This window comes from Lycorma delicatula, chromosome 1 (genome assembly GCF_047948215.1).
Source record: "Lycorma delicatula isolate Av1 chromosome 1, ASM4794821v1, whole genome shotgun sequence".
NCBI lineage: Eukaryota > Metazoa > Arthropoda > Insecta > Hemiptera > Fulgoridae > Lycorma > Lycorma delicatula.
The window spans coordinates 328774210-328801229 of NC_134455.1; the positions used below are offsets into that span (position 1 = coordinate 328774210).

A 27020-nucleotide genomic window follows, 5' to 3' on the forward strand; every position below is an offset into this window, starting at 1 on the left:
TTTGTCAAACTATACTAATTTGTTTTAACATATCATGTACCTGCTTAACATATTACAATTTACACGCTTAAAGGAATAAATTCTAATTCTGCATGTGCTTTTTACTTTCTTGTACGAAAGAAAGGATGTATTGTGATCGGGAAAAATATCGGTTTTCAGATTACAACAGAAATATCCATTTTGACCATTCCTGAATCCATCTTGACTAATTTCAGCGTACGTCTGTCCGTATCTCGCATAACTCTAAAACTATTAGCTGTAGGATGTTGAAATTTTGGATTTAGGACTGCTGTAACATCTATTTGTGAACCTCCCCTTTTGGTTGCAATCGACTGAAACAAAGGTGTCCAAAAAAGCCCAAAATCCCCAAAAATTTAGATTTTTATCTTTTTCTTAACTGCAGTAATAAGCCCTCATTGAGAGCTTTTCAACAATATCATAAGTGGTACTTATTTTAATTGGTTCTATAGTTATAGCTTTCTATAATAAAAATTTATAGGTTCTATAATAAAACTTTAATTAATTAAATATTTATCTTACAAGGGAAAGTACATCGGTTCGAATCAGACTTCGTCTCTTTTTTCTTTTTCTTAATTTAAATATATTGGTATTTTAATCATTATTAACCTGTGATTGTAAAAAAAAAATTACAATAAATAATAATTCATAAGAAGAATAGAAAAAATATAAAAAAATATCAGAAGTTATGAATGAAATAAGATTTTATGTACTTTTCATTAAAAAAAACGTGTTTATGTAATTTAATAGCGTCCAAGGAAGTCACGTTTTGTCCACATCAAATTTTTCTTAATTGGTAACGTATACCATTTAGGAATATCAACTCGGTATTGATACAATTTCCCTAATTAAATGTTAACAGTTGCTTTTAGTACAAAAAAATTAGACCATGAAAACTAAAAGGTAAATCTGCCAATCTTGGTGTCCAATTCAAAAGTTTACTACCCGGTTTAATCCAACCGAAATACTAACATGATTGAAAACGGTAGTACGAAAATTACGAGTATATGAATTACTGTATATGAAAATTGGATTTTTTTTAAACAAATTCCAGTTGTTTTTGTTGTGCAACATAACTGACTGGTTTAAATGGATTGTGATTTCTTTTAATGTTTTGGTGTCACTAATGTCACCAACGCAGTATAACCGAGTAAATCAATAAGTAAAATAAATATTAGTAATCAAAGACGTAAAACCCACCGGGTTGGTATAGTGGTGAACTCGTTTTCCCAAATCAGCTGATTTGGAAGTCGAGAGTTTCAACGTTCATGTCCTAGTAAAGTCAGTTATTTTTACACGGATTTGAATACCGGTGTTCTTTGGTGGTTGGGTTTCAATTAACCACACATCTCAGGAATGGTCGACCTGAGACTGTACAAGACTTCACTTCATTTACACTCATAGATATCATTCTCATTCATCCAGTAATTATCTAAAAGGTAATTACCGGAGGCTAAACAGGAAAAAGAAAAGAAATCAAGGACATAAACCTCTTGCTGAATTATAAAAAAAATATTTAATTATTTGCTATCGCATTATCGATTTTATAATTTCTTTTGTTTTAATCTTAAGGTTATACCAATAGTAATCAGTAAATTTGTTTGGTTAAAGTAAAGTAAAATCATTCAGAATTTTCTTAAACAACAAAAGTTTTCTAGTTTAAATTTCTTTGAGGTTTCACATTTTTCATGAATATAAAAAAATGTACACAACCATTTTATCCACCTTATTATCTGAAAATTATCTAAACAATTAGCATATTAGATAACAGCCCAACCTTTTTTCCAACTGTGGAAAATATTAATTCCAGTGGTCGTGATTCTAGCCACATCTCCTTGGCTTTGAAAGAAGGGAGATCTACTAAGCTATCTTTCTTACTTCTATACACTTGGCATGGTAAAGACTACGGTGTAGGGGTTTAACTTTCATTCCTCTTCTGTTTAACGCAGTTTGTTCATCTGAATTAGGGACAAAAATTTCTAGATTTTATAAAGTATAACATTTTACCCAAAAAGTTAAATTATTAAAAGTTGTTAAGACCAAGAGATCTGTTTGTAGTCATAATATAGATTAAATTATAACTTCTCGCATTTAAATTCTCCCCACTTTGTCAGAGTAATTTCTTGAGGCTTCAAAATAAATGTAGACTGTTTTTTTTTAAATTTGAGAAGCATAACCTATTTGAAAGTTTCCACTTATATCTTTTACGTTGTGATTCTCCAAAAGTTTTTTACACTTATATTACCAGTTATTTTTCTAAGCGATTGATAAATCTTGAAAAGCGATGGGAACAGCTAGCGAGAGAGTAAAGAGACGAGACAGACGAACTTGATTACTGGATAGGGCTAGATATTAAGTTTGCCTATAAAACGGTCATTAGACTACTTTAATGTAATTAAGGGAATATTTACTTGACAATCATTTAGCTATTTTAAATTTTTGTTCTGTCTGTCAAGATACAGAATATACAAATTACATTACGACTTAATTTGGATTCTTTATTTTTTTCTTCAGCGGACGGGATACTGATGGAACGAATTAAATCTATGTAAATATCTACTCAGAACTGAGATGTACATTGTATTGTTTTAAATTACTTGAACGGTAAAATGTGAGTAGTTATTTTGACTTACGCGGTTCAATTTAATGGTTAAGTAAATTACGAATTCGTAAAATATACTGATTACGTAATTAAAGTATTGATAAAAAGTAATGATATTTGTTAAATCCATGTTAAAAAAGTTTAAATCTTTGAATTAGTATATTAGCTAATAGGAAAGAAAGGCATAAAGAAATGAGGAACTGTAAACATAAAAAAAAACTTCAAAATACTGTGTGGCTTAAGCTTTAAATATTATTAAAATATAATGAAAATACTCATTTAATACTTAATACTTATGCAGATGTTTGTGCTTAACTACTGAATAATGAACATTTTAATACGAATCATAGATCGGCATAGTCTAAATGTTATAATAAAAAATGTAGATCTATTATTTTAAATGTAGCTGTTGTAAATTAGACAAAAAAATTATGTTATAAGAGTAGGTTAATTTACCTTAGGCAATGAGCTGCATTCTTGTCTGTATGTGTGCATTTGTACATGTGCGCTTGCGCGTGTTTGTAATTTGTTGTATATTTATTATGACCTTGTGTAAGCAATGCCTATGTGATTAATTTGCCTGAGGAAATATAAGCCGGTTAAAAAGTACCGGATTACAAACAGTTATTGCTTATTAGATTCTGAAGAATTACAGTAAATTAAAAAAAAAACTCACGCGCATATTTACTGCTTTAGTTGCATTTTCAGAATTTTAAAGCCAAAATTTTATATACAGCTTACTATATATAATTTCTATCTTTAACGTTAATTAGATGAAGTTAGCGAGCGAAGCGAGGCTAGGTTATATTTGGTTAGATTATGTTGATTCCGTGTACTGACGAATTGTACGTATATCAACATAACCTACCATGGTTTCGTTCGCTATTATAGTCTAATTACTGTTAAATATACAAATTATACACAACTTATTAGAAGTAAAATTGATATTTAAAGTAAATAGAATAATGATAATTATGGTTCTTTACATTGATGAAAAAGAGATTTTTGATTTTTTTTTAGTTGTGAAATTCCGGAAAAGTATTCCATTTTATACCAAACTATTTTTCATAGATTAAAAAGAAAAGTTAAAAGGGTTTTTAGAATTGTCATCCTACAATAAGAAAAACATTTTTTTAACTTTAATGTTTTTCTGAAAAAAAAAAACACTGTTAAGCTATAAGAAATTCTGAAAAAAATATCTTTGTAACAAAATTTCAGAAGAATTTTATTATTAAAAAAAATTGAAATTAAATAACTGCAAATAGAAAGATGAAAAGTTGTAATAAAAGAACAAAAAATCGATAAAAATATATCAATTTAATTAATAAAAACTTCTTCTAGATTGATATATACTTTCATTCCTTCTCTTTGGGAAATTTTGTTCTTCAAGCTTTTCTAAATTAGAAACTATATTGTCCGACCACTGTAAGAAATATTCAGATAATTTTTGTTTAAAACGGACAAAATTTCTCTTTAGTTTCGTTCAAAAATTCTTAAAGGTTAATTTTTTTATGAGTGAAAAAAAAAATTGTACTTGTACCAGTTTTTCAATTTGAAAAATCGTAATTAATTTTTGTTGTTTCGTAACTGGCTTAACTTGATTTTCTACGTATATTTTGAAGTCCAGATTTTACGTTCAAAATTTGATTACCTGATAAAATTTCATATTTACTGACTTAATTGGCTTACCATTTGAGTCTAAAATTTGTACGTTTTTTCAGTGAAAAAAATTCATTTTCCACCGAGATATATAATTTTTTTTAATTTTCTTCGTGTAGAAAATATGTAATTACAAATGTCCAATAAAAAAATAATTTCACTGAGAAATTATTTCTTTTCTTAAATAATATTTTAATTTGCGTCGACTATTTAATCAGATATTTCAAATATACATAATTATTATTTTATTAGTAGTATAAAAATATAGTAAAACAAAAAATAACTGTTTTTAATTATCTGCAACAGCTCTAGCCGTAATTATCTAAACCGACCAATAGCTTGGAGATTAATTACGATCTAAATTAATTACGATATGTAGATCTGTTGTCTCGTTGATGCGAAAGATTTTTGTATCTTCTAGTCTTAATTTTATCTGGAACGTTTAATTTAATCCTATTCATTAAAGAACAATGAAGAGAAAGAATCTCGCCAATTCTTCACAATTTGTTTTGCCATTTACTTCTATGAAAGTAGTATTCTACTATTCAGAGCGGTAACTTGATTTGTATGCTGTAAAATAACATATGATAATACAATATTACAATATTATAAGAAGTTAAATTATTAATTACTTTATTTATACCAATCTCAATTATACTGGTACACTTTACTTTCCTGTTAACACACTACTATCGATGGGTATTACATAATCGGTACGTATATTTAATTTCTTTATCAAAGTAAAGACCTGTTTTCTTATAGAACATTTTTTTTAGTCCTCGTTTTACGCAAATAAGTTTTGTCAGTAAGGATTCTTAAGATAAATAAATACAAATTGCAAAGAGCATCATTATAAACCACTTATTTACAAAAATATAAGTTATGTAATATTTATATCATTTAATATTTACTGCAGAGTTTTTGATAGAATATAAAAAGCCCTCAAATAATATACATTACGTTCATGAGTTCTTAAAATGGCGTAACTTATGTTCATGCCTCGATTCTGCGATGGAAGGAATAACTATACTAAATTCAAGTTCGCTCAAGAAAGACAAAGAAATGCGAAACGGCAAACATAACTTCAACACACTTGGTGGCTTGTGCGAGAAACTACGATTACTTTTTTTTAGTAAATTAACTTTTTTTTTTTACTTTCAGTAATTACCAGCTAAAAGAAGTTTTCGTTCAACGCTGAACCCGCTGTATGTAAATATTGTATGATCAAGAATCTAGTAGTATGTGTTCATCGTTTCAAAATAATTTTTTTAGTTAGAGAAAATCAATGTAATAATTATATTTATTAAGACAGAATAAAATATATTAATACGTTTTTATTCATAGTATTTTCTTGGATTCTCCTAATAGTTCAGGCGGTATCTGTTTTGGATTGAACTTTTTCTATATGATCGCTAATTTTTGCTTTAATGCCTGCGGAATACCACCAGAAATTACTGTTTTGTTATACGCCAGTTGAAAAAGGTGTGCTTAAACATTTATTAAACAAAAAAATAAAAAAATTCGCAAAATTATCCATTTTTTCCCCTATTTCCCTTTTGTATGAACTCGATAGCTGTTCATTTTAGAGAAAATATCGAGAGAAAAAAAGCTTTGTTATTACATTTTACACACAAATATCATCGGTTGCAAATCTGAGAGTACGTTATTATTGATGCAAAAATAGCAATAACTGTCAAAAAATGAAAAAGAAAAACAAGATTTTTTTCGAGTACTTATATTATACATAGGACGTTAATATTTTGCCTCAAATAACTTTTTGATATGATGAAACAACATGCCAAATTTTAAAAAAATCGGTCAGTCAGCTATTGCACAATAATTTTGCAATCCAGATTTTAAAAAATGCAATTTTTCCAAATTATATAGAGCCTGAAATAAAGTGTCTAAATACTTTAAAATATAATCATACATAAAAGAGCACTCAAACTTTCAAATGCAGTTTGAAAAATTTTAATCGGTTAATTAGGAGAGCCTAGAGAAGTTTTCAAACATACTTGCAATTTTTTGATTTAAAAAAATTGAATATCTTCACGAACTTGTCTAAATTAATTTTAAAAAGCACAGCTTAAAAGTACTCGGAAAGATGCTTATTTAGAAAAAGAGAACTTTACATTCGTTAATTATCTCCGGAGATTTAACCGATCAAAGTTGAACAATGGCCAACTTTTGGAATAAATTATTATCGATAAATTAATAGACCGATATTTAGCAATAATTCCGGTTTGCCAGTATGATATTTGAAGTTTGTAGCTTACAAGACATCGATAAACATTTTGAGCTTTGTTATTTCTTCAAGTCCCGTTATCAGGTCGTCTATGTAAAATTATAGCTTAATTTTTTTTATCGAAAAAGAGGTTCCGTTTATTTATACAACGGTATTTGTGCAGAGTTCATAACGGACGTTGAGTAATAATTGAAATGGATTTCGTATCGATTAATTATTCGATTTTTCTTTCTTTTTTTACGAATATTTATAAAAATACATTAATCACCCTAAACACGATTAACTATCTATCGCTTGTCTCATTTGTTATCAAAGTTACTTAGAAATTATTATTTATTGAATTAAAACTGATAATAAGAGTTCAACAATAGATCAAACGAAATTAATTATACAATTTTAAGAAAATTTTCAAGAAAAAATGTAAATAAATTGGATTTTTTTGAATTTTTTGGGTTTTCTGGAGATATAAAACTTTTACTGTTCTTAACAAAAAGATCAAATTATTATTAGTTATGTCATGGCCATAATAAAAATGTTTAATTATATTTACATCGCTTACTATTAATTTATAATATATATTGTATGATAAATCGTTAACGATTACTTGATATTAACTGAGGTAGAGAATCAATGAATTAATAATGTAGGTTGTACCGAATATATAAATACTAAATTTATACCGATTCACTTTAAGCTCAGAGCATAACGTATTAATTTACATAAAATTATAAAACGTTCTTGAATTCATTGGCACCTACGTTTTTATAATGGTGTTCATTATAATGGACTATATTTAATAATGATTCGTTTAAGAATGTATCTATCTATCTATTTTTTTATATTTCCCCTCCACCCGCCAAAAAAAAGAATATATATTTATTTATTTTTGACTTAAAATACAGTTAAAAAATAATTTTATTTCTGTAGTTGTAACTTAAAAAATAAAATAAACAAATTATAATAATATACCATTCATTCATTCATTCATAAACTAGATGAAAAGTTTTTCGTATTCTAAATATCTTCACTGTTACTTTAAGATTATAAGTTTTAAAGAAGTCATTTTAGTTGTTGAAGATCACGGGCCTCATCATTATCTTCATCAACTGGAACCGAAGAAATAATCTGTTTTTTATCATTATTTTAAGGAATATTGGTTATATTATGACTACATTATATTATCGATTATACACGTTTAAACATACAGAGTAATATTAAATCATGGAAACGGCTTCGTATTTCAAAACTTATTAATAAGTAGAAAAAAGTGCGGATCTACATAATTACTACTTTACTACAAAATTAAAAAAAGTATGGTATTACAATAAAAAATAAAATACATATAAAATAAACAATAATTTATGGTATTATGTAAGATACAAAATTACTACTACTTTATGGTATGTTTGAAATGTTTGATTACCATCTTGGATCCGCCATATTTTTTTTAAAATAGTGAAGTGGACATTTGACACGTGGTTTTTATGTGAAGTATTACGAGAAAAACGATGGCGAATACTGTTTATCGATAAATGTCTTTGTTCTCAAGTTATAACCAATGAGAACTAACAAAACGGAAAATCACGGTCGTAATAAAACGAAATATAACGTCCCATTGTAACCATTTTTTAGAATTACATTCAACAACAAACTTTAAAGAGTTAATTTGGAAATAATGGCCCAAACACTAATAGCCTTCACAAAAATAAATAATAATAATAGTAAAAACAATAATAACAATAAAAATACATAACTAATAATTTTCAAGATTTTTACAAATTAAATGGCTATGCCAACTGATATTGTTTAATGATCACAATATTTTATCTTAAAATGTAGTTAGTTTTTGGTACTAAATTGCTTATACAATAACTTTTTTGTAAACTTAAAAAATCTATTACAAATTTAGAGTAATAAATCAGCTGTTACTTTGCAAAATGCAATTTGTATTACGTTACAACAATACAAGTTAATTAACTTCTATTTTGGCTTCTTATTTCAACATACAAGTACAGTATTTGTATCGGACTGAATATACATTTCAATGAATATCCAAATCTAAATAATAACAATACACTGAATTAAGATCTTAGCTATAAATTTTTTGGGTTAACTGTGGACCAATATTTATCATATCATAAACACGTTGATGAAGTGGTAAGTTAGCTTCCGTTGCGTATGTTTTTAAGGAAAATTGCTACATAAAAAAGAAATTAGACGTAGTAGTAAAGTCATAGTAGATAAGGATGCATAATTACCTCTTAATCCGCAAAGAATTTTTATAATTAAGAAGATAGGAGGCCACTAGATTTTTGTTAAATGTATAACGTACTTTTTTTTTTTTTAAACTAAAAATATTTTAAAAAGAACAATAAACATTTTTATTATATTAAACAAACAGATAAATATATTATAAAATATTAAATAAAGAACAAATTAAATAATATCTTTCATAAATATTTTTTAAAAATATCTGTTCCAGAAAAGACTTGTAATTGAAAGAAAAAAAGTTTCACTTGTTGAAAATACTATTTTAATATAACCTATTACTTTGTAAAATTATCCGATTATTTTTCTCTTCTCTATAAGATTTTTTTACTCTGAAAATTCTTTTGAATAATTTTAAATAAAATAGAATAGTTTACTGGAGTATATATTCTTTTATTTATGAAACCACGTATTTATATCCTTTATAATTAAAGGTAGTTTTATTAAAAGGCTAGATTAATTGGGTTTATTTTCTAAACGATTTGGTTGTAAATCATATACTACAGATCAGATTTATAACTAAAAATATTTTAGTAGAGAATTTTTTTTTTGTTGCAACACCGTTATTATTGCAACAATTTTCATATAATTACGTCTAACATGACATAAAATAATTAATTAATTTGTGAAGGCATTTATAATTATTGATAGTCTAATTGTGATCGTTGTTATAATAATAATTATTATGCCATTTCCCGTCATCCGGTGTTTTTGTTTCACGGAGGCCTATAACACATTTCTGTTATATAACAGATTTGCTCTTTCATCTCACTTTTACGAGTAGAGCAAGAAACAGTCACTTTCTATTGTTTGAATTCTAATATATCCGAAACTTTCCGCCGTAGCCTAAAATGCTACTTTTTCGCTTTTAGATTAATTTGGTATTTCTTATTTTACTCAAAATATTCTTTTACTTTTGTTTATTTTATTAGAAAAACGTAATCAAATTTATTACATTATTTTAGACAAAATTGATCTGGAAATAAAGCGATTAAATACATTTATAATATAGTACTTAATAATTACTATTGTTTTTCGAAAATCTATTATTTATTACGAACAATAAGATTTTGGTGCTTACTCCTAATAAATTAATCATGCATTTAAGAAAAACTTCAAAAAAAATATTAACTTACATTAATTTTTTTTGACATACCTGCTTTGATATTCAACTTCTATAAAATACTAATTATTGCAGATGCCTAAAAACACGATATTTATGCAAAAATATTTTTGTTTGTACGAGTTCACAGTTTATAATTTTTTTTTTTAAGAAAATTGACAACATATATTTTTTTAGTTCTTTCAGCTATAAAGATAATTCATAAATATTAGACTTTTTCATATTCAATAAAATACATTTACGTAATATTCATAGAACAATATGTAAATGAGTTGACGGTGCTTATTTTTTTTAACAATATCTTTTGCTTTGTGCTTTGTTGTAATTTTTATCGACGTTTCCTTGGGAATTTTTTTTCTTCTACTACCCGTAGAAAGAACGAAAATCTTCAAGTTAGAAAAAAACAGCCGGTGTTTAACAACACTTAAACATAGTTTAAGTGTAAGTCAATTTTTCTGTTCATACACTTAGTTTATCTTAAAGTCTTCAGTATTTCTATGATAATTCATTATATAAAATTTCTTTTTACAATATTTTTTTCTTTCTTCAGTATATCAGTTTGGCCATTTACCATTAAAAAATTACTATCACTATAATTATTACTTATTTTGAATACTTATTAATTTGACTGAATTCTTTACAGCAGTCATGAACCGGTAATTTTTTTAATTAATTTGTACAACGTTAAAGTAATCAAAGAATGCAATAATTTACAGTCTTTACTAAAACTGGGGCTTACTGATCACAATATCATTGAATAATCTTCAGATAAAACCGACAGCTATTTCATTTTACAATTGCATAACAGAAATATTAAAAATTTAACTAATCAAAGGATGATGACTTTATTTGGTGAAAGTCCATAATCAAAAATTTTAAAATAAAAACAATAATTTGTTTTTGATTTTCACAAATTTTATGACAACTCTTTCAATACACATTATCTTCTTCAGATGATTTTTTAATTTATTTATTCGTTAATTTATTGCATTCCACATTTATTGTTTTTTTTAGTTTTTTTTTTAAATTAACGTTTATTTAAAAAAAAAAAAATATTTAATGAATGAAATTTGAGATTATTTTTAATCTTTTTATTGCGTTTTACATTTATCTATAGTTTAAATTTCAATATTTAATTTATTGTATTAAAACGGTGGTATAAAAATGTAGCATCATTCGTTAATTTGTAAGCAGCTAACATACAATAAAAACACAAACAAGTAAATATAAGACACTTTCAGATCTCTAGAAATTAATTAGATATAATAAAGAATAACTTAACGCTATAAATTAAGTATTAGCAGCTTGTTTTTCATATTTAATGGAAGTCTAAGGCGCCGTGAATTATCAGACTTTATACCTATAATAACATACAGTGGAACGGATTTCATTTAATCTTCTAAAGATATTTTTTTTAATTGATGAATTAATTCACCACAGCAGCTTACAAGGAAGCTTGTACGTGAGAATATGGATATGGGAATTTGTAGCGCACGAAAAATGCCATGACTGACTGGGATTCGAACCCGGGATCTCTTGATGAAAGGGAACATGACCATATAAAAGGGAACATGTGGCATGATTCATTAATGATTTTCGTAACACTTTCAAATATATCATTTACGTATTTCAGTTTTGTTATCTTTTTAATTTAATTAACTGTTTTTAAAATTCTTTTTTATTGAGAAATTCGTAGTACATATGATTTTGTAATATCTTATCTGGAATGTTTACAATATTTTTACATTTTGATTTTTAAAGACTAAACCTAGGTTTACACATCTACTGAAGTATTAATGAGCATTTCAGCATAAAAAATCTGATATAAAACGAATTAAACAAAACATTTCTGTTAATATAAAATATGTAAATATAAATATAAAATTAAACACTATTATCCAGTTACAGAGAGAAAAATATTATACGTTTAACATTAAATAGTAAATTCTTATTGAATCTATCTTAAAACTTGACATAACATTAAGAAAATAATGCCTCATAGAAATTTCATGATGTACTTCGTACATCATGAAATTTTAAGACAAATGGGTATTCTATCGATTATATAGAACATAATTGAATATTCTTTTTTTTTATTCTATAGAATAAAATAGAGATTTATTTTACAGATACTCTTACATTCATTTGTAACTTTGCTTATCAACTTATTCTATAATTTAACTTTCACTTTACAGTCGCTGTATATTCTTTTAGATGTAGGAAAATTTGACTTTTTCATTATATATGTTGTTAATTATTAAACGATTAAAACCGTTATAAAATTATAAATCAGGAGTACTGAAATATTTTTACACGGACTTGAATACTAGATCGTGGATACCGGTGTTCTTTGGTGGTTGGGTTTCAATTAACCACACATCTCAGGTATGGTCGAACTGAGAATGTACAAGACTACACTTCATTCACACTCATACATATCATCCTCATTCATCCTCTGAAGTATTATCTAAACGGTAGTTATCGGAGGCTAAACAGGAAAAAGAAAGAAAAAGGAGTACTGAAATAAAGTTTCTTAGTAATTTTACAAACAATACTCGTTCTTATTAACATCTTACATATACAATTTTTTAATGACTATAAAAAAAATTATTCATTTTTACTTATAAACGTTTATTATCTCTTTTTAAGAATGGTAAAAACGAAGTAATTAATCGTGTATTATTGGTTTATGCAGCAGGATATAAAAATCACTCTGCTGTAAATTTTCCCGTGAATAATACTAGTTTATGGAATTATGCCAACACTTGATTTTAAACCTATTATTCTGATTTGGTAGACAAGGATATCGTGTTTTTACTTGATAAGGAATTAATTATTTATCGGATTATAAAATTTATCCAGCCTTTTTAGGTAAAAAGTACGGAATTGTACCGATTAGTTTGATGTTTTAATTTATTTCACTCGATCGATTAAGAAGTAAAATTTCTTAAAATTTTCTTAAAGCGTTTAATGAAAGAAATATAATTGTGATAATCTAATTTGTTTTAAGTACTCATACCAATAATTCAAGATAATTAAAATAAATTTTTTAGATCTTTTAGTAGAGTGAAAATTATCTTTACTGAAAAGATTTTTTTTATCATCTGTAATCCAAAAAAGAAGACGCCATCCATATTTATGCTGATTCTATCAATAAATACCTGTAACAAAACCAAGCTAATTTTTTATGAAGTTTTAACCAAAATTTTTTATATCGGGTTTTTATATAAAAAAAAGTCATCAAAATAATTATATTTCATTGTTCATAAAAGTTTTAATAATCATTACGTATCTGGCTTTAACTTTCCTCTTTGGGAAGAAATTCAATAATATTTTCATTTTCTTAACTATCTGATATGAGTGTTCACATAAATTAGTAGAAAAGAGAAACCAGAATCCTGCATTTCTTCCCGAGAAGTATATATTTTATTTCTCCTAATAGACATCTGAACACGTGCTTTTCCATCCCATCCACTTTTGAAGCAACTTACTATTTCCAATCTGTTTTTAATCGGCTTAAGATACTTCATATTTTTAACTTTAACTCCATCATTAAGCTTAATGTTTATCTTTGATGCCGATGTCCTGTTATTCTACACTATTGTGCTTTTATCAGCATTCTATTAAATATCAATCTTTTATTGGTGTTCGATTCACTTATTTTTTCCGTTTTCCCTCGGACAGCTTATATAAAAAAAAAAAAACATGAGGAAATGGTTGATACCTCCTCGAAAATTATCAGTCTTGTTGGTTAATGTCCGAAAAAAAACACGTTTATGGTATTTTTAGTGCAATAAAAGTATTGCGATATTGGAAAAACCTTCCAAAATTAATTGAGAACGAAAATTTCGTTTGTATTTTATTTTAATTTTCATTTAATTAATTCAATTTCGTTTTAGATTTCAATTTTTTATTCAATTTAAAGGTGAGCGGGTATATTAATAACATGATTACTTGTTAATTCCTTTATCTATTTACTTCATAATTTAATGCGATAATTATGCTAATCTTGTAACTGAAGGATAAACAAAGCTGAACGGTTCATTGTTTTTTTGCTCAATAACAATTATAATTACAATCGACTCTCCTGCGAAGCAATAAGTAAGTTTTCTGACAAAAGCATGTGATAAGGAGGTCCTTAATGATCCTCGAAAATAAGTAATACACAATAAATAGTTGCAAGTAAACTTAAAATCCAATATGAAATTTCAAGCTCGGTTATAAATCACAAAACATTAATTTCAGCACCACATAGTCCACAAGAACAAATATTAATAACAAAGAATAAAAAGAAAAAAGAAGAATAAAAAGAAAGAGAAATAATAAAGAAATTAGATACGACACCGCTGAATTCACGGTCCATTAAATGATATTTAATCTTTTAAAATATTAAATGAAAACCGTGGCGCGAGTGGTAGCGTCTCGGTCTTTCATCTGGAGGTTCTGGGTTTGAATCCCGATCAGGCATGAGATTTTACATACGCTACATTTCCATATCCCATACACAAGCCTTCAAGCTTATGCGGCAATATCATCGAGCAAAAATAAAAAAATGGGACATTCCCGAAATCAAGTATCGTGTTACAAGTTCTTGCTTTACGTTCGGGATTAAACTTTGAAACTTGGATTATTAAGAAAAATTACGTTAAAATAATAAGCTTTTATTAATATAAAATAAATATTATTAATAATAAAAATTTGATTAATAATAATAAATATTATTAATAATCTTACTAATGTATACGCGTTTACAGAAAAGATTATTTATGTATATTAGTAGTTATTGACATCATTCTTTAAATTATTTTGCTAAAAACTGATATATGGTAAAAATCTATATAATGGCTATCGATTTGAGTCTTATTTGTAAAAGATTTATTCATTATTAATACACAGTAAAATGATAAATAAAGACTCGGCAAAATAACCGGTTAATAACTGTACAGTTACCGTTCTAAATGCGCTCGTGTGTATATTTTACACAGATATATGTCAATACCAGAATTTTCGTAATTGCTGTGCGGAATAAAATTGATTAAAAGGAATAACATGTCAAATGAGGAAAACTTGTTTTGCAAGAATTTTCATTAAAATGTATACTTCTAAAGGAGAGAGCAATACTGCTACAAAAGAAAGGTAGCGTAATTCATCAATCGGAATAGTTTTATAATCAGTGAGCCCGTGCTAAGCCCACGTAGTAATGTAGTAGCATTGGTTGCAGAGGGATATTCGATTTTTATTCAATATTATTTATTATCTGTGTTACTTGGAAATGATGGTAGCAATAATCGCGCATATGCGCGATTATTTAGGTGGCAATAAATACATCTATATCCTTTCGGGAGGAAATAAACTAGCCCTCACCTCATAATTCCATATCTTCCTTAGGATATTTCTAGTGATATGTAGGCTTTGTATACCATCGGTAAAGAAGGATGTTCATGGGTCACTTAAAAGTAAAGCAGACATATGATCGAATTGATATTCTCTTCGTATTATCAGCAGAAATGAATGTTATCATGGCTATCTATGGAATTAAATAGCTTCTCTATGATTTACCAAAAATCTTTTATTAAAAGTTTATTTATAACCTACAAAAAGTCTTAGAAAAGAAACGCTACTGTTTGAATTCAATATCCGCTTATTACCTTTATATTAGTTATTAATAGTGATTAATGTTTATTTTCAATATATTAGCGATTTTTTAAAATTAGAAATACTAAGAAAATTCAACTATTAAGAGACGTTAAATAATTACTGAAGAAATAGAAATTTAAAATTTAATAAATTTAAACACGTAAATTAGCTGAAACGATACTATATCGTTTCGCTGAAACGATACATATATGATACTATGTGTTTCGCTGAAACGATTTCGTCTTGAGATTCTAAGGAGAAACATACATTTTTACTTATAACTGAAAAAGATTAATATCAGACACATTACGTAATGTGTAATTCCGTTCATATCTTCGAATTTGTCTCAATATTTACAGGATATTTTGACGTAAAACAATTTTTATAGGTAGACAGAAGTGTAAAAATTTATGAAAAAGGAATTTTAGAAATTAACCTTTCTTTATTATACTATAAATATAATTTATTATGCATTATACTGAATTATTCTTTAAGTTACTGAGACATATAAATAATTAAATAAAAAAATCTCGCGAATGAAAACTCAGCTCGTTGACGAAATATCTGACAAAAGCTTCTTTGAGTCAATTCTATTTTTACTTGATATTGTTTCTTTATAAAGTTTGATTTTTATAATTCAATTAAAGAAAAATATAACCTGCAAAACTGCAAATAAGGACGTATAATTTTTAAACTTTATTAGGCTACGTCCTGAAATACAGCTACGTTATCCTAAGTTATAGTTAAAAGTTTTTATAACTTTCTAATTGGTATTAAATATTTTATTTCATTTTATTTTAGAATCTGAGCGGATATTACATATTTCTTAGACTAGTCTCAACTGCGGCAACTACTTTATAAATATATATGTTTATTTATTTTTATTGAAAGGGGTAATTTAAATTGATAATTGAAAATTCACTTACCATTTAAGTTGACAATAGTAAAAAAAGAAATGAAATCAAATTTAGAAATCGATTTGTCCCGTAGAATTGTTCTATGTTTTACTGGACTTACGAGGCCCAGTGATCACACAGAATATCGCACCCAGGCGAAGATAGGGGGAACAAGTAATAACATAAATAAAACAAATAAAATTTTACTTATTTTTGAATGAAAATAAGAAATAATATTTAATTTATAATACTGTTTCTATTTAATTAATTCTTTTTTTATATAAAAAAATAAATATGAATTTATAAAATATATTTTAATTTTCTGTAATCACGAACTGTAATGTACTTTTGTGGTAAAGATTCAAGCTTTATTTCGAGTGAAGTTTTATGCAAAATAAAATTAAAATGGATATATACGTACTGTTTCAATTTACAAATATAAGGAATTTTATGATGTTTTTTATAATTCTATTATTTTGCAATAAACGCGATAAAAATTCATGAAATACGAGGCCACTTCATGAGTATGAAATATTTTAATTTTTTATTATATTAAGCATTTTTACCCGGCTGGTCCCCGTATAATAAAAAAAATATTAAGAGATAGTGGGAAGAGTTTTGTTTTGACAAACACGTAGCACGGTCACCTTGCGTTACCTTGTGAGGTTATACAATGTCGGCCTCATATTAAGTCGGTACATATCGGCCTTAATTTATTCTGGAATTAAATGTATGTAGGAAAAAAATTGAAACAGAATTTTCTACATATTATATGCATATCTGATCTTGTTGTGCTTGAAGGACAGGGTTGCCTCCACGCATAACACAGAGTACCCTATCTCCGATACCTACCCCCCACCCCCTTGACGCTACTGACGCGGCCTGCCCCCTGCACCGCTTGTTCCACCTGTCAAGCTCCTCACTCCTGATAGCTGAGTTGGTATAAATAGGGGAAAAGAATTCTTCTAGTCACTAGACAGTCCTAGGCAAGCATATCTTAGTATCAGCTCCAGGAGGTCCAGTGAGAAGCCAGTATGATGAAATCATTGGTCAGTAACAACATTCATGAATAATCTTGCATAATATTTCATACTTCTTGATCTTATTACATTATCTTAATTTTTATCGTTCTATTACAGTTAGGCTCTTGAATACTAACGTTCACTATCTTACTCGGTTGTTCACTTACCTAACACAGTTTTTACAAATAATGGATTCTTTAATCAAAACGTTATAGCTTATTTTGCTTAGAATTATTCAGATTGTGTATAATCTTAGTTGTCATTTTTTTTAGTTAAATATGTTCAACTTATACGATGAAACGTAATACATTTATACATCACACATATGAATTATATATTCTTACTTTATAAAAGTAAAGACGGAGATATCACTCTGATATTATAAATACGATAATTCTTTCTGAAGTGTTTATTTTGTAATAATTAGGTATCTACACGTTAAACGTTGTAATACTATAAAACCACATTCTCTAATGTGTTACAGTAACGTAGACAACATATAATTATTATTTCACAAAAATAGTACTTAGATTTGTAGCTGTTCCCCTAACTAAAACATCAGAATTGTAATTGATAAAAATGGAAATTCATAAACATTCTTCTTAATACTAACATCACAATATTTATTATTAATTTATCAAAATAGGACTAAATATTTATTTATATGTAAACTTAAAAAAATAGATACATCAGTGCTATAGTATCATTAACAAATAAAATGAACTGTAAGAGTTTTATTTAAAACGAAGTTTTTATCACTTTTATCCTTAGTTTTAGCAATAAAATAATTGTCTTATAATTTCAGCAAATAATCTTTTAAATAATTTTGAATGAAATTGAAAAGATACTTTGTTTTTTCTTTACAAAAAACATGATACTTAAATGTATAGTAATACAATAATATCATGTAATAGCCTATATTTTTCATAACAAACTTTATTTTTTATTAGAGAATTTGAAACAGTGAACACAAGTAATAACCTGTTTGCGTAAAATTTAATTTAAAAATATAGTTTTACTTTATTTTTTATATATATGTTCTATTATTTATATAAAATTATATTTATTAATTCATTGATATATATTTTATAATCTACAATTTTTCTCTTAACATTTTCTTTGGTATTTGGTTTTCTGCAATTATTAAAATTACCAATTAATAAATCTAATATATCAATTGACTTAAACTAATACTAATATTTATTAAGTTAATAACTCAGTTACAGTATGTTATTACACTAAACAGGATAGGAAACCAAGTTCTGGCTTTTTGAAAAATGAAAACTCTATAATATGGTCTGTTTAATAATTTAAAAGAGATAGTTTGAAGTATTAGTAAGCTCATTATTAAAAAATAAGATCCTTTATTCAACTGTAAATTACAGTTAGTATGATTTGTATGTTTAGGCTTCTATAAATTACGTCTTAACATAACATAAAACAATATATACTAAAATTATAAAGTCTGTATCGACGTATTAAAGCAATAAAAAATAATTTCCCGAATTATGTGTTAGTATTCATCTTATATTAAAAAATATAAATTTTAAATTCATAAATTTAGAATTTACTCAGACGTTAGAACTGAACCCACCGTTGTGAGCTTTACTACATTTAAATGCATAATATGTGCTACTGAATAGCAGAACATATTCTAATAACTATAAACTGTTAAAGTTAAAATATTTATAACGTAATTTACCACAATTTTACTAATGAACTAAAATTAAATAACCGTGTTTGTAAAATTCATTTAATTTAAGCTAAGCTCTTGCTTTCGATTAATTAATTTGTTAAATTAAATTAAACTTAATACGCTATTAGTGAATGAACGTATGAGACTAGCTGTGCATGTTGTGAATGAGTTTGTTTCATTCATGCTCCGTGTTACGTAGTACTATGACTGTATGACAGGTGCTATTTTTACCTGCAACACGGTAACTTTATTATAATAGTCTTATCGCTGTATATATTATTACAGATACCCTTGAACTTTTGTTTTGTTATTATTAATTTCATACTTCAATGTACAAAATAATATATTTTCTTATTGAAGCGGAATTCAAAACAAATTGATAGTTACATTAGAATCGTGTTGATTGACAAAGAATAATTTATAAATGCTTTTTGTAAAAGACTAAAGTTATTTCAATGTAGTATGAGAAAATTATTATTAAAAAAATGCATGTCTTTCTTTCTTGTAAATAAACATATACATACATTCAATACAAAAAGGAAAAATTCATTTAATATTTATAGTGATTTTTCCATTTTCAGAAGTTGTGCAAAATATGTATTTATATAATATTTAAATAACTAAAAAATAAACGGTTTAAATTATATTTTTATGTCATAACGATAATGAGAAACAGCAAAAACCCCTGGGGTTAAGGTTTTTATAAAGCAGATTTTAGCTGTTAAAGTCTACCGCTATTATGGATCACAGATTTTCCTTTCCAAATAATATTTAAATTTTCTGTGCTTCTCCGTATTAATTTAGCTTGTTTCAATTCTGAATATTCATACTGGATATTAAAGTTACCTTTAACTAAACCTGATAACTTTTAATGAATTAATTAAAATGTCTTAATTTTTTATGATGTGTCAACATGAAAGTATTTTTGTAGGTATTTTATTAAGAATCTTAAAAGTCTGGAGAAATAAAGCTTACAAACCAATTAGTTTTTATTTAATTTAATTTAATAGAGCTACTTTTGAAACAAACGATTAGCTAACTCTTGTCTCGTTATACCTTATTTAAAGTTTATAAAAGTTTGTCAACATCAGTTATTCTATTAAGCGTCATGTTTGTATATCTTAATGTTTGCCGACGATAAAAAAGTTGATTTTTTTAAACAAAAAAAAAGTATATAAAACAAAGCAAAAAACGGGATAATTTTTAGATATATACTTTTTTTAACGAAAGATTAAACAGTTTCCATTACCGTTTAATGAGATTAAACTTCTACATACCACTAAAATAAAAAGTCTGCGATATACGAAGTCATTTTTATCCATATGGTATCTGTTGTCCACCTTCATAGATATCTTCAGATAACAAATTAAATAAAAACTTAAATAAAAAATGAAATAAAAACAATACGTAGATGTTATTAAAATACCTTAAATTTATTATAAAAACAAAACATAAATTGCATTTAGGGTGGAGTCGTTTATCAAGGTTAACTTGTTGAACGTTGTAGCAGTAACACCGCTAGGAATTTCAAGTTACCACCTGATTGGATATATATACACACACTCACACACACATACACACACTTTTCTTTTTTCTAATTTTTATAAGAAGGCCGCATCGTAATCAAACCATAACACAATCTCAATGGCTAGAAATAATCGCCGCTAATAACCAGTTACCTACTAACAGCAGTTGATAAAAGTTTTAACGGTCAATTTTTTGACCTTCATTAATCATGACTAAAGTTACTTCACAGGAGAAACATAATTCTATCACACTGTAATCTATCTCTATCCCCCTCAATCTTTCTCTTTCAACGATCACTGTTTATTTTTAATAACGACTTAATTTTTATTATTTTATCTTGAGATGAATTATGTAATTTTTCTGCTTTAGTAAAACTCCTCTTTCTCTTTCTATATATATATATATATATATATATATATATATATAATTTTGAATAATAAATTTAAATCATTAATCCTGTATTCATGAACTTAGCTGAATAAAGTTTGTTGGGTAAAACGTGTGGAGTACATTATTTCTGCCGTGTATATTTTTATTTGCTTAATATATCAGCCATTAGCGGTAAAGTAATTATTCTTATAGATAATAAAAATGCTCTCTATCACGCAACTCTTAGGTGAGGATAACCTTCTAGTGCTGCCTGAGCTCTGAATAGCCTAACATTGGAATAGTTAGCGTCTAAATACTTAGTATTGTATAGATCATACCAACCCGCAAGATGATAATCGTACGTATACCCGCACATACAATTTATAATAAAAAATCCTACTTTTATGTCATACGGCTTAAAGTCTTTCTTTCTTACGGTTTCCATATTCCTTTCATATGGCCTAACAAGATTTCAAGATATTTGTTCGTAAAAATATTTTTGTACGATCGGTATTACATGTCAGAAAAAATATTATTGTAAATGAAAAGCATTTGAACTTAGATTATAAATTACTTGACATATAGCGTATTATTTTTGCATGATACTTCTTATTAATTTATTTATCCTACTGTAATAATCGGCTGAGTATCTTGGATCGGTCGATAAAGAACTTTTAAACGATTACTCTAGTTGAAAAAGTTAATACTACAATATTTGTTTAGTCAGCTGTATCGTTACATACGAACGATAATAAATCTCTGTTCAATAAATAATTTTTTTTTCAGATTGTATTGTGTGCTGTAGCCGCCGTGGCAACCGCCTCTTGGTACCCATACACAGGAGCTCCCGCACCTGTTCAAGACACCCCTGAAGTAGCAGCCGCTAAGGCAGCTCACTTTGCCGCAGTCGCCAAGGCATCTCACGGTGCATACGCTCCAGGTCCCGCCTATTCTTACGCCGCCGCTCCCGCTCCAGTAAACGGAGTTCCTCAGGACACACCAGAAGTCGCCGCCGCTAAAGCCGCCCACTTCGCTGCCGTCGCTAAGGTCGGTGGTGCAGGAGCTTATGGCGCTCCATACGTCCCAGCTTACTACGGTGGTCCGTTAGCTCCAGCCCCAGTCAACGGAATTCCTCAAGATACCCCTGAAGTCGCCGCCGCTAAAGTCGCTCACTTCTCTGCCGTCGCTAAGGCCGGTGGTGCCGTACACTCTTATGCTCCATACGCTCCATACGCTCCATACACCCCTGGTGTACCACACGACACTCCTGAAGTAGCTGCTGCTAAGGCCGCTCATTTCGCTGCTCTAGCCAAGGCATCCGCTGGATCATCATACGATGATGGCCACTACGACGGCCGCTACGACCACTGGCAATAAGTTATACCATCCGACCATTTTTGCTCAAGTGTACAGCGCACACGTTAAAATAAAATATATTTTATAAAATTTGTATTTATTATTTAATTATTCCTTCCTTCAATTTACTATATAACACTACATAAGTTAAATTATAAACATTTAATGAGTTTTTTAATAGATTTGGTGGATTACTAAGCTAAATCTACTTATACGCTGTGTTGCAGGAGAAATAATGTCTATTTTTCAGTAAAATTTAATATACGTAATTCTGAGTTCATCAAAATATTTTGCCGATGAAATTAATTCACCGCATAAACTCGAAGCTTATGTGTGGGAATAAGAAAATGAGAATTTTGTAGAGTCTGAGGAATGCTATGCATGACCGGGATTCGAACCCGGGAGCACCGGATGAAAGACCGAGACACTACCACTACGCCACGGAAATCGGTTATTAACGTACAAATAAATTTTAACTACGGTTAACAGTTACTACAATAACGGTTACAGTTAACTTATTTATTAGCTTACAGTTTCATACTGCTTGTTATGTAGCTTATACGTTGAATATCATTTTCGAAATACGATAATACAATTTACATCAACCGGCTATTTGTTTTTAGTATCATAAATAGGAAAGAGAACGTAAATTTAACGTTAAAATTTCTCAGAGATTTTAATCATATTCATTTTTATTTCTATCCTTTAAAAAGTTTAAAAATAAAAAAACGCTAAAGCAACTTTAACTAAATTTCTTAGAATATAGTATTGGTGTAGAAAGCTGTCTTACAAAAATATATGGTCAAATTCTTAAAAACAAATATTATTTTGAAATGGACAGATACGTATTTATATCGCCTTTGGCAGATTTCTAGAAGTAGGATTAACGCAAAAAAATAATTAATTTCTGAAAATTTTAATTTCATAGAGGGGATACAATTTACATTTATTACTAAATAAAAATATTTTTTTAAATTCTTACAAATGAAACCTATAAATAAAAATATTTTACTTAAAAAAACATTTTAATTTTTTGTAATGTTATTCAAAAAACAGTTAATGTTTTATAGATTTATAAAATATTTTAGTTTTGAAATATTAAGTTTATTTATTTTATAATTTCTTATAAATTACTTAAAATAAAGATAATTTTTTTATTTATTTTAATATAATAAAATAAGAAAAACGTTGAAAATTGAATTCTGAGACATGTTTAAATATAATCGTGCATCTCAGAATGTAATTTTTGTGATTATAAACAAATATTTACGAGTACACATGTATGTAGCCCATGCATGTAGCTTCTCGGCCTTTCATCCGGAGGTCCCGGATTCAAATCCCGGTCAGGCATGCCATTTTTCATACGCTACAAAATTCCATTTTCATATCCCATAAGATTCAAGCTTATCTGGCGATATTATCATTAAGCTAATAGGTGCGTAATAATTAAAATTATATATACTCAGCAATTCTCTCTCTCTCTCTAAAATCTTTAAGATTCAATTAATTGCATTTAAGGTTAATCAAAAAAAAAATTCTAACAAAGTTACTAATGAGTTGTTCAGAAGTTTTCAGCAATTTATTATACATTCTTTTTATTTCATTTTAAAACATTTATTAGGGCTCTTAAATTATTTTTTTATATCGCCTACAAATGTCGCCTACCGTTTTCGTTTAAATTTACAAATATGTAAGTATACATCCTACCATATTTTTATGCCAAACATTCATTAAAATAGTTTTAATATATTATTTATTATTTTTTTTTGTTTTTCTTATGTTATCATTTTATATAATATACAGACACAAATAAAAATATATAAATAATATTGCATAAATATATCCAGACTAGCTATAACAGGTAGGAAAATGATTATGATAAATGTTAATGCGGTATAAAATTTTAAATATATAAAGTAGTTACAGCCCTTTAAAAGAATTACTATTCGCTCTTTATTGTGTTTTTTTTTATGTATACATATTTGATTGATAGAAATAAAAGTGACTGTTTTGTAGTGGATTGCATGACTGAGTAAGTGAACACACGCACTTGTGGTGCACATTAAATTGTTCAGAAGTTTGTGTTGCAACTATAGTATATATTAGCATTAGATCGGTGTTATAGAAGAAATACAATACTTTTGAAGAGGAAAAAAATACTGCTTTATCACTGGTAGTAAATATTGCCCGGTTCCACACAATGACTTTATAATAGTAATAGATACGTAGGTAATAGTAAGTCATGCATAAAGTATTGGAGGACACTGTGGCAGTCTATTTTTACACATTGAAATATTAGGTACAAAACAGACTAGTAGTATATACACAACTGAACACCACAGTTGAGTGAAGACCGTTTGTTGAGCTACGTTATCATTCCTTTCTGTAGAACAAACAAAAACTAAGCATAACGCAATATTTATTGTAAAAGACAAGCATGTTATAATTATTCCCATTTGTTCCATTATATCTCTAAACAGTGAATATTCAGTCTTATCTATGACAAATGAGGTCAATGTAATCTATACTTTAAAAATTCTCTGCGTTACACATATTAGGAGTCAAATTTGATATATTGTCGTTTAAAACGTATTTAAGCTTTGCTACAATTTTTTTCACATCAGATGAAAAATAATCAATTACTTTTATTAATTGATAATACAGGCCAACTAATCTCAAATTTTAATCTTTCATCCGATTGTTAATAATCAAATTATTTCCAAGTTTTTAAAATTAAATAAACCGGTCTTAAAATTTTAACCGATCTAATACAATTTTATACACTAAACTAGCAGATCAGGACTCGCTTTGCTCGCCCGACCGTTAGGCAGTAGGCTCTGCCTCCTAGACCCTCGAAACTTTCGTATCCTCATACTTGTGAGAATATTAAGTATTTTGTTGAAATATTATAAGAAAATAAATATTAGCATTTCGCCGCGATGAATTTATTGTAGTGATTTTTTAACTACAGCTCCATTTATCGATCCGCAACTTATGTTCCGCATTTATCTCTACATCTAGCTGCTCAGCCAGGCTTCACAGCCAGGGATCGCTTCGCTCTGCTGTTTGGGACGTAAACGGAGATTCAGTTTTTGAAAACTGGTTTATTTATCGTAATCGTGGAAAAATATATAACTAACTTTAGTTATAAAATTCACTAAAATTTTACAAAATAATTGTAACTATTTTCCACACAACCCATGCGGTACAGCCAAATGTGGGTTTTTTCAAGACACGATTCATTTTTACGTGACTCACATTAACTGCGTATTACGAAAAATTACTGTAATTAAAAGATTTTTACTATTTGTTTTTTTCGGTACTTTTTTCTGTTTAGCCTTCAGAATTACCGTTAGGTATTACTTCAGAGGATGAATGAAGATGATATGTATGAATGAATGTAAATGAAGTGAGTCTTGTACAGTCTCAGGTCGAGTATTCCTGAGATGTGTAGTTAATTGAAAACCAACCATCAAAGAACAGCGGTATCCACGACCTAATATTCAAATCCGCATAAAAGTAACTAACTGCCTTTACTAGGATTTGAACCTTAGAACTCTCAACTTCAAAATCAGCTAATTTGCGATGACGAGTTCGCCACTAGATTTTCCGGTAATTTAATCATTCGTTTCGATTTCTTATTTCTATTTAAATAACTAAAAAATGATTTTTTTAACTATTTCAGAAAAAAAATAGTGTAGTCGGATTTGTGCAATAGAAATGTGTGGTTTACTGCCGCGTGAGCAGTCACATCGAAAAAAGAAAAACATAAAAACCACCCTTGCAATAAATAGAAAACTTTTTGCAGAATTAGATTTTTTTGTATACCTATGGGGGTCCTTAATCTTGCATTTCAAAGGAATTCAACTCCTTTTATATATATATATATATATATAGATAAGAATATACATAACGGGACAATCGGATGATCGAGAGTATATATTTTGTATTGAAACGTTAGTCCTTGTATTGCTAGCAAATACGCTGTTTGAATTTTTAAAATTAGTCGTACCGTTTTGGAGATATAAGCAAATTTCGTACAAATAAAAGATAATCTGCAACCGGATAACCAAATGATCCAGCGTACATGTTTTTCATGCAAGCGTTAGCACTCAATATTGTAAGAAAAGAGCCGTTTGAATTTTTTAAATTTGTAATACCATCTCCTACATATAACTGAATTTCGGAATAAGAGGATGACCGGATAACCGGACAACCGGATAATCGAGAGTATAAAAGAAAAACATAAAAACCACCCTTGCAATAAATATAAACTCTTTGCCGAATTAAATTTTTACTTTCTTGTACGAAGTAAAGGAAGTATGTGATGGGGAAAAATTCCGGTTTTCAGATTTCAACGGAAAAATCCATTTTGACCATCCATGAATCCATTTTGACTAGTTTCGGCATGACGTCTGTATGTAAGTACGTATCTCGTATAACTCAATATATATATATGTATATATATATATAAAGGAGTATTTTTTTTTTTGAAATTAAAAATAGGGCCCCATAGGTACATATACAAAAAAATCTGATGTGGACACCACATGACTTCTTTGTACGCCTATTAAATTACATATACACAGATTTTAAAATGAA

At 27.6% G+C, this 27020-nt stretch overlaps 1 protein-coding gene across 1 annotated transcript; it reads left to right on the forward strand.

Annotated features, from left to right (window-relative positions):
- The first annotated feature begins 17399 nt into the window (after positions 1-17399).
- On the forward strand, positions 17400-22508 carry LOC142334248 (uncharacterized). The gene is made up of 2 exons (XM_075382120.1): positions 17400-17497; positions 21849-22508. The coding sequence occupies exons 1-2, from the start codon at positions 17483-17485 to the stop codon at positions 22437-22439; spliced, it is 606 nt and encodes a 201-aa protein (XP_075238235.1). The 5' UTR covers positions 17400-17482; the 3' UTR covers positions 22440-22508.
- Positions 22509-27020: the final 4512 nt, after the last annotated feature.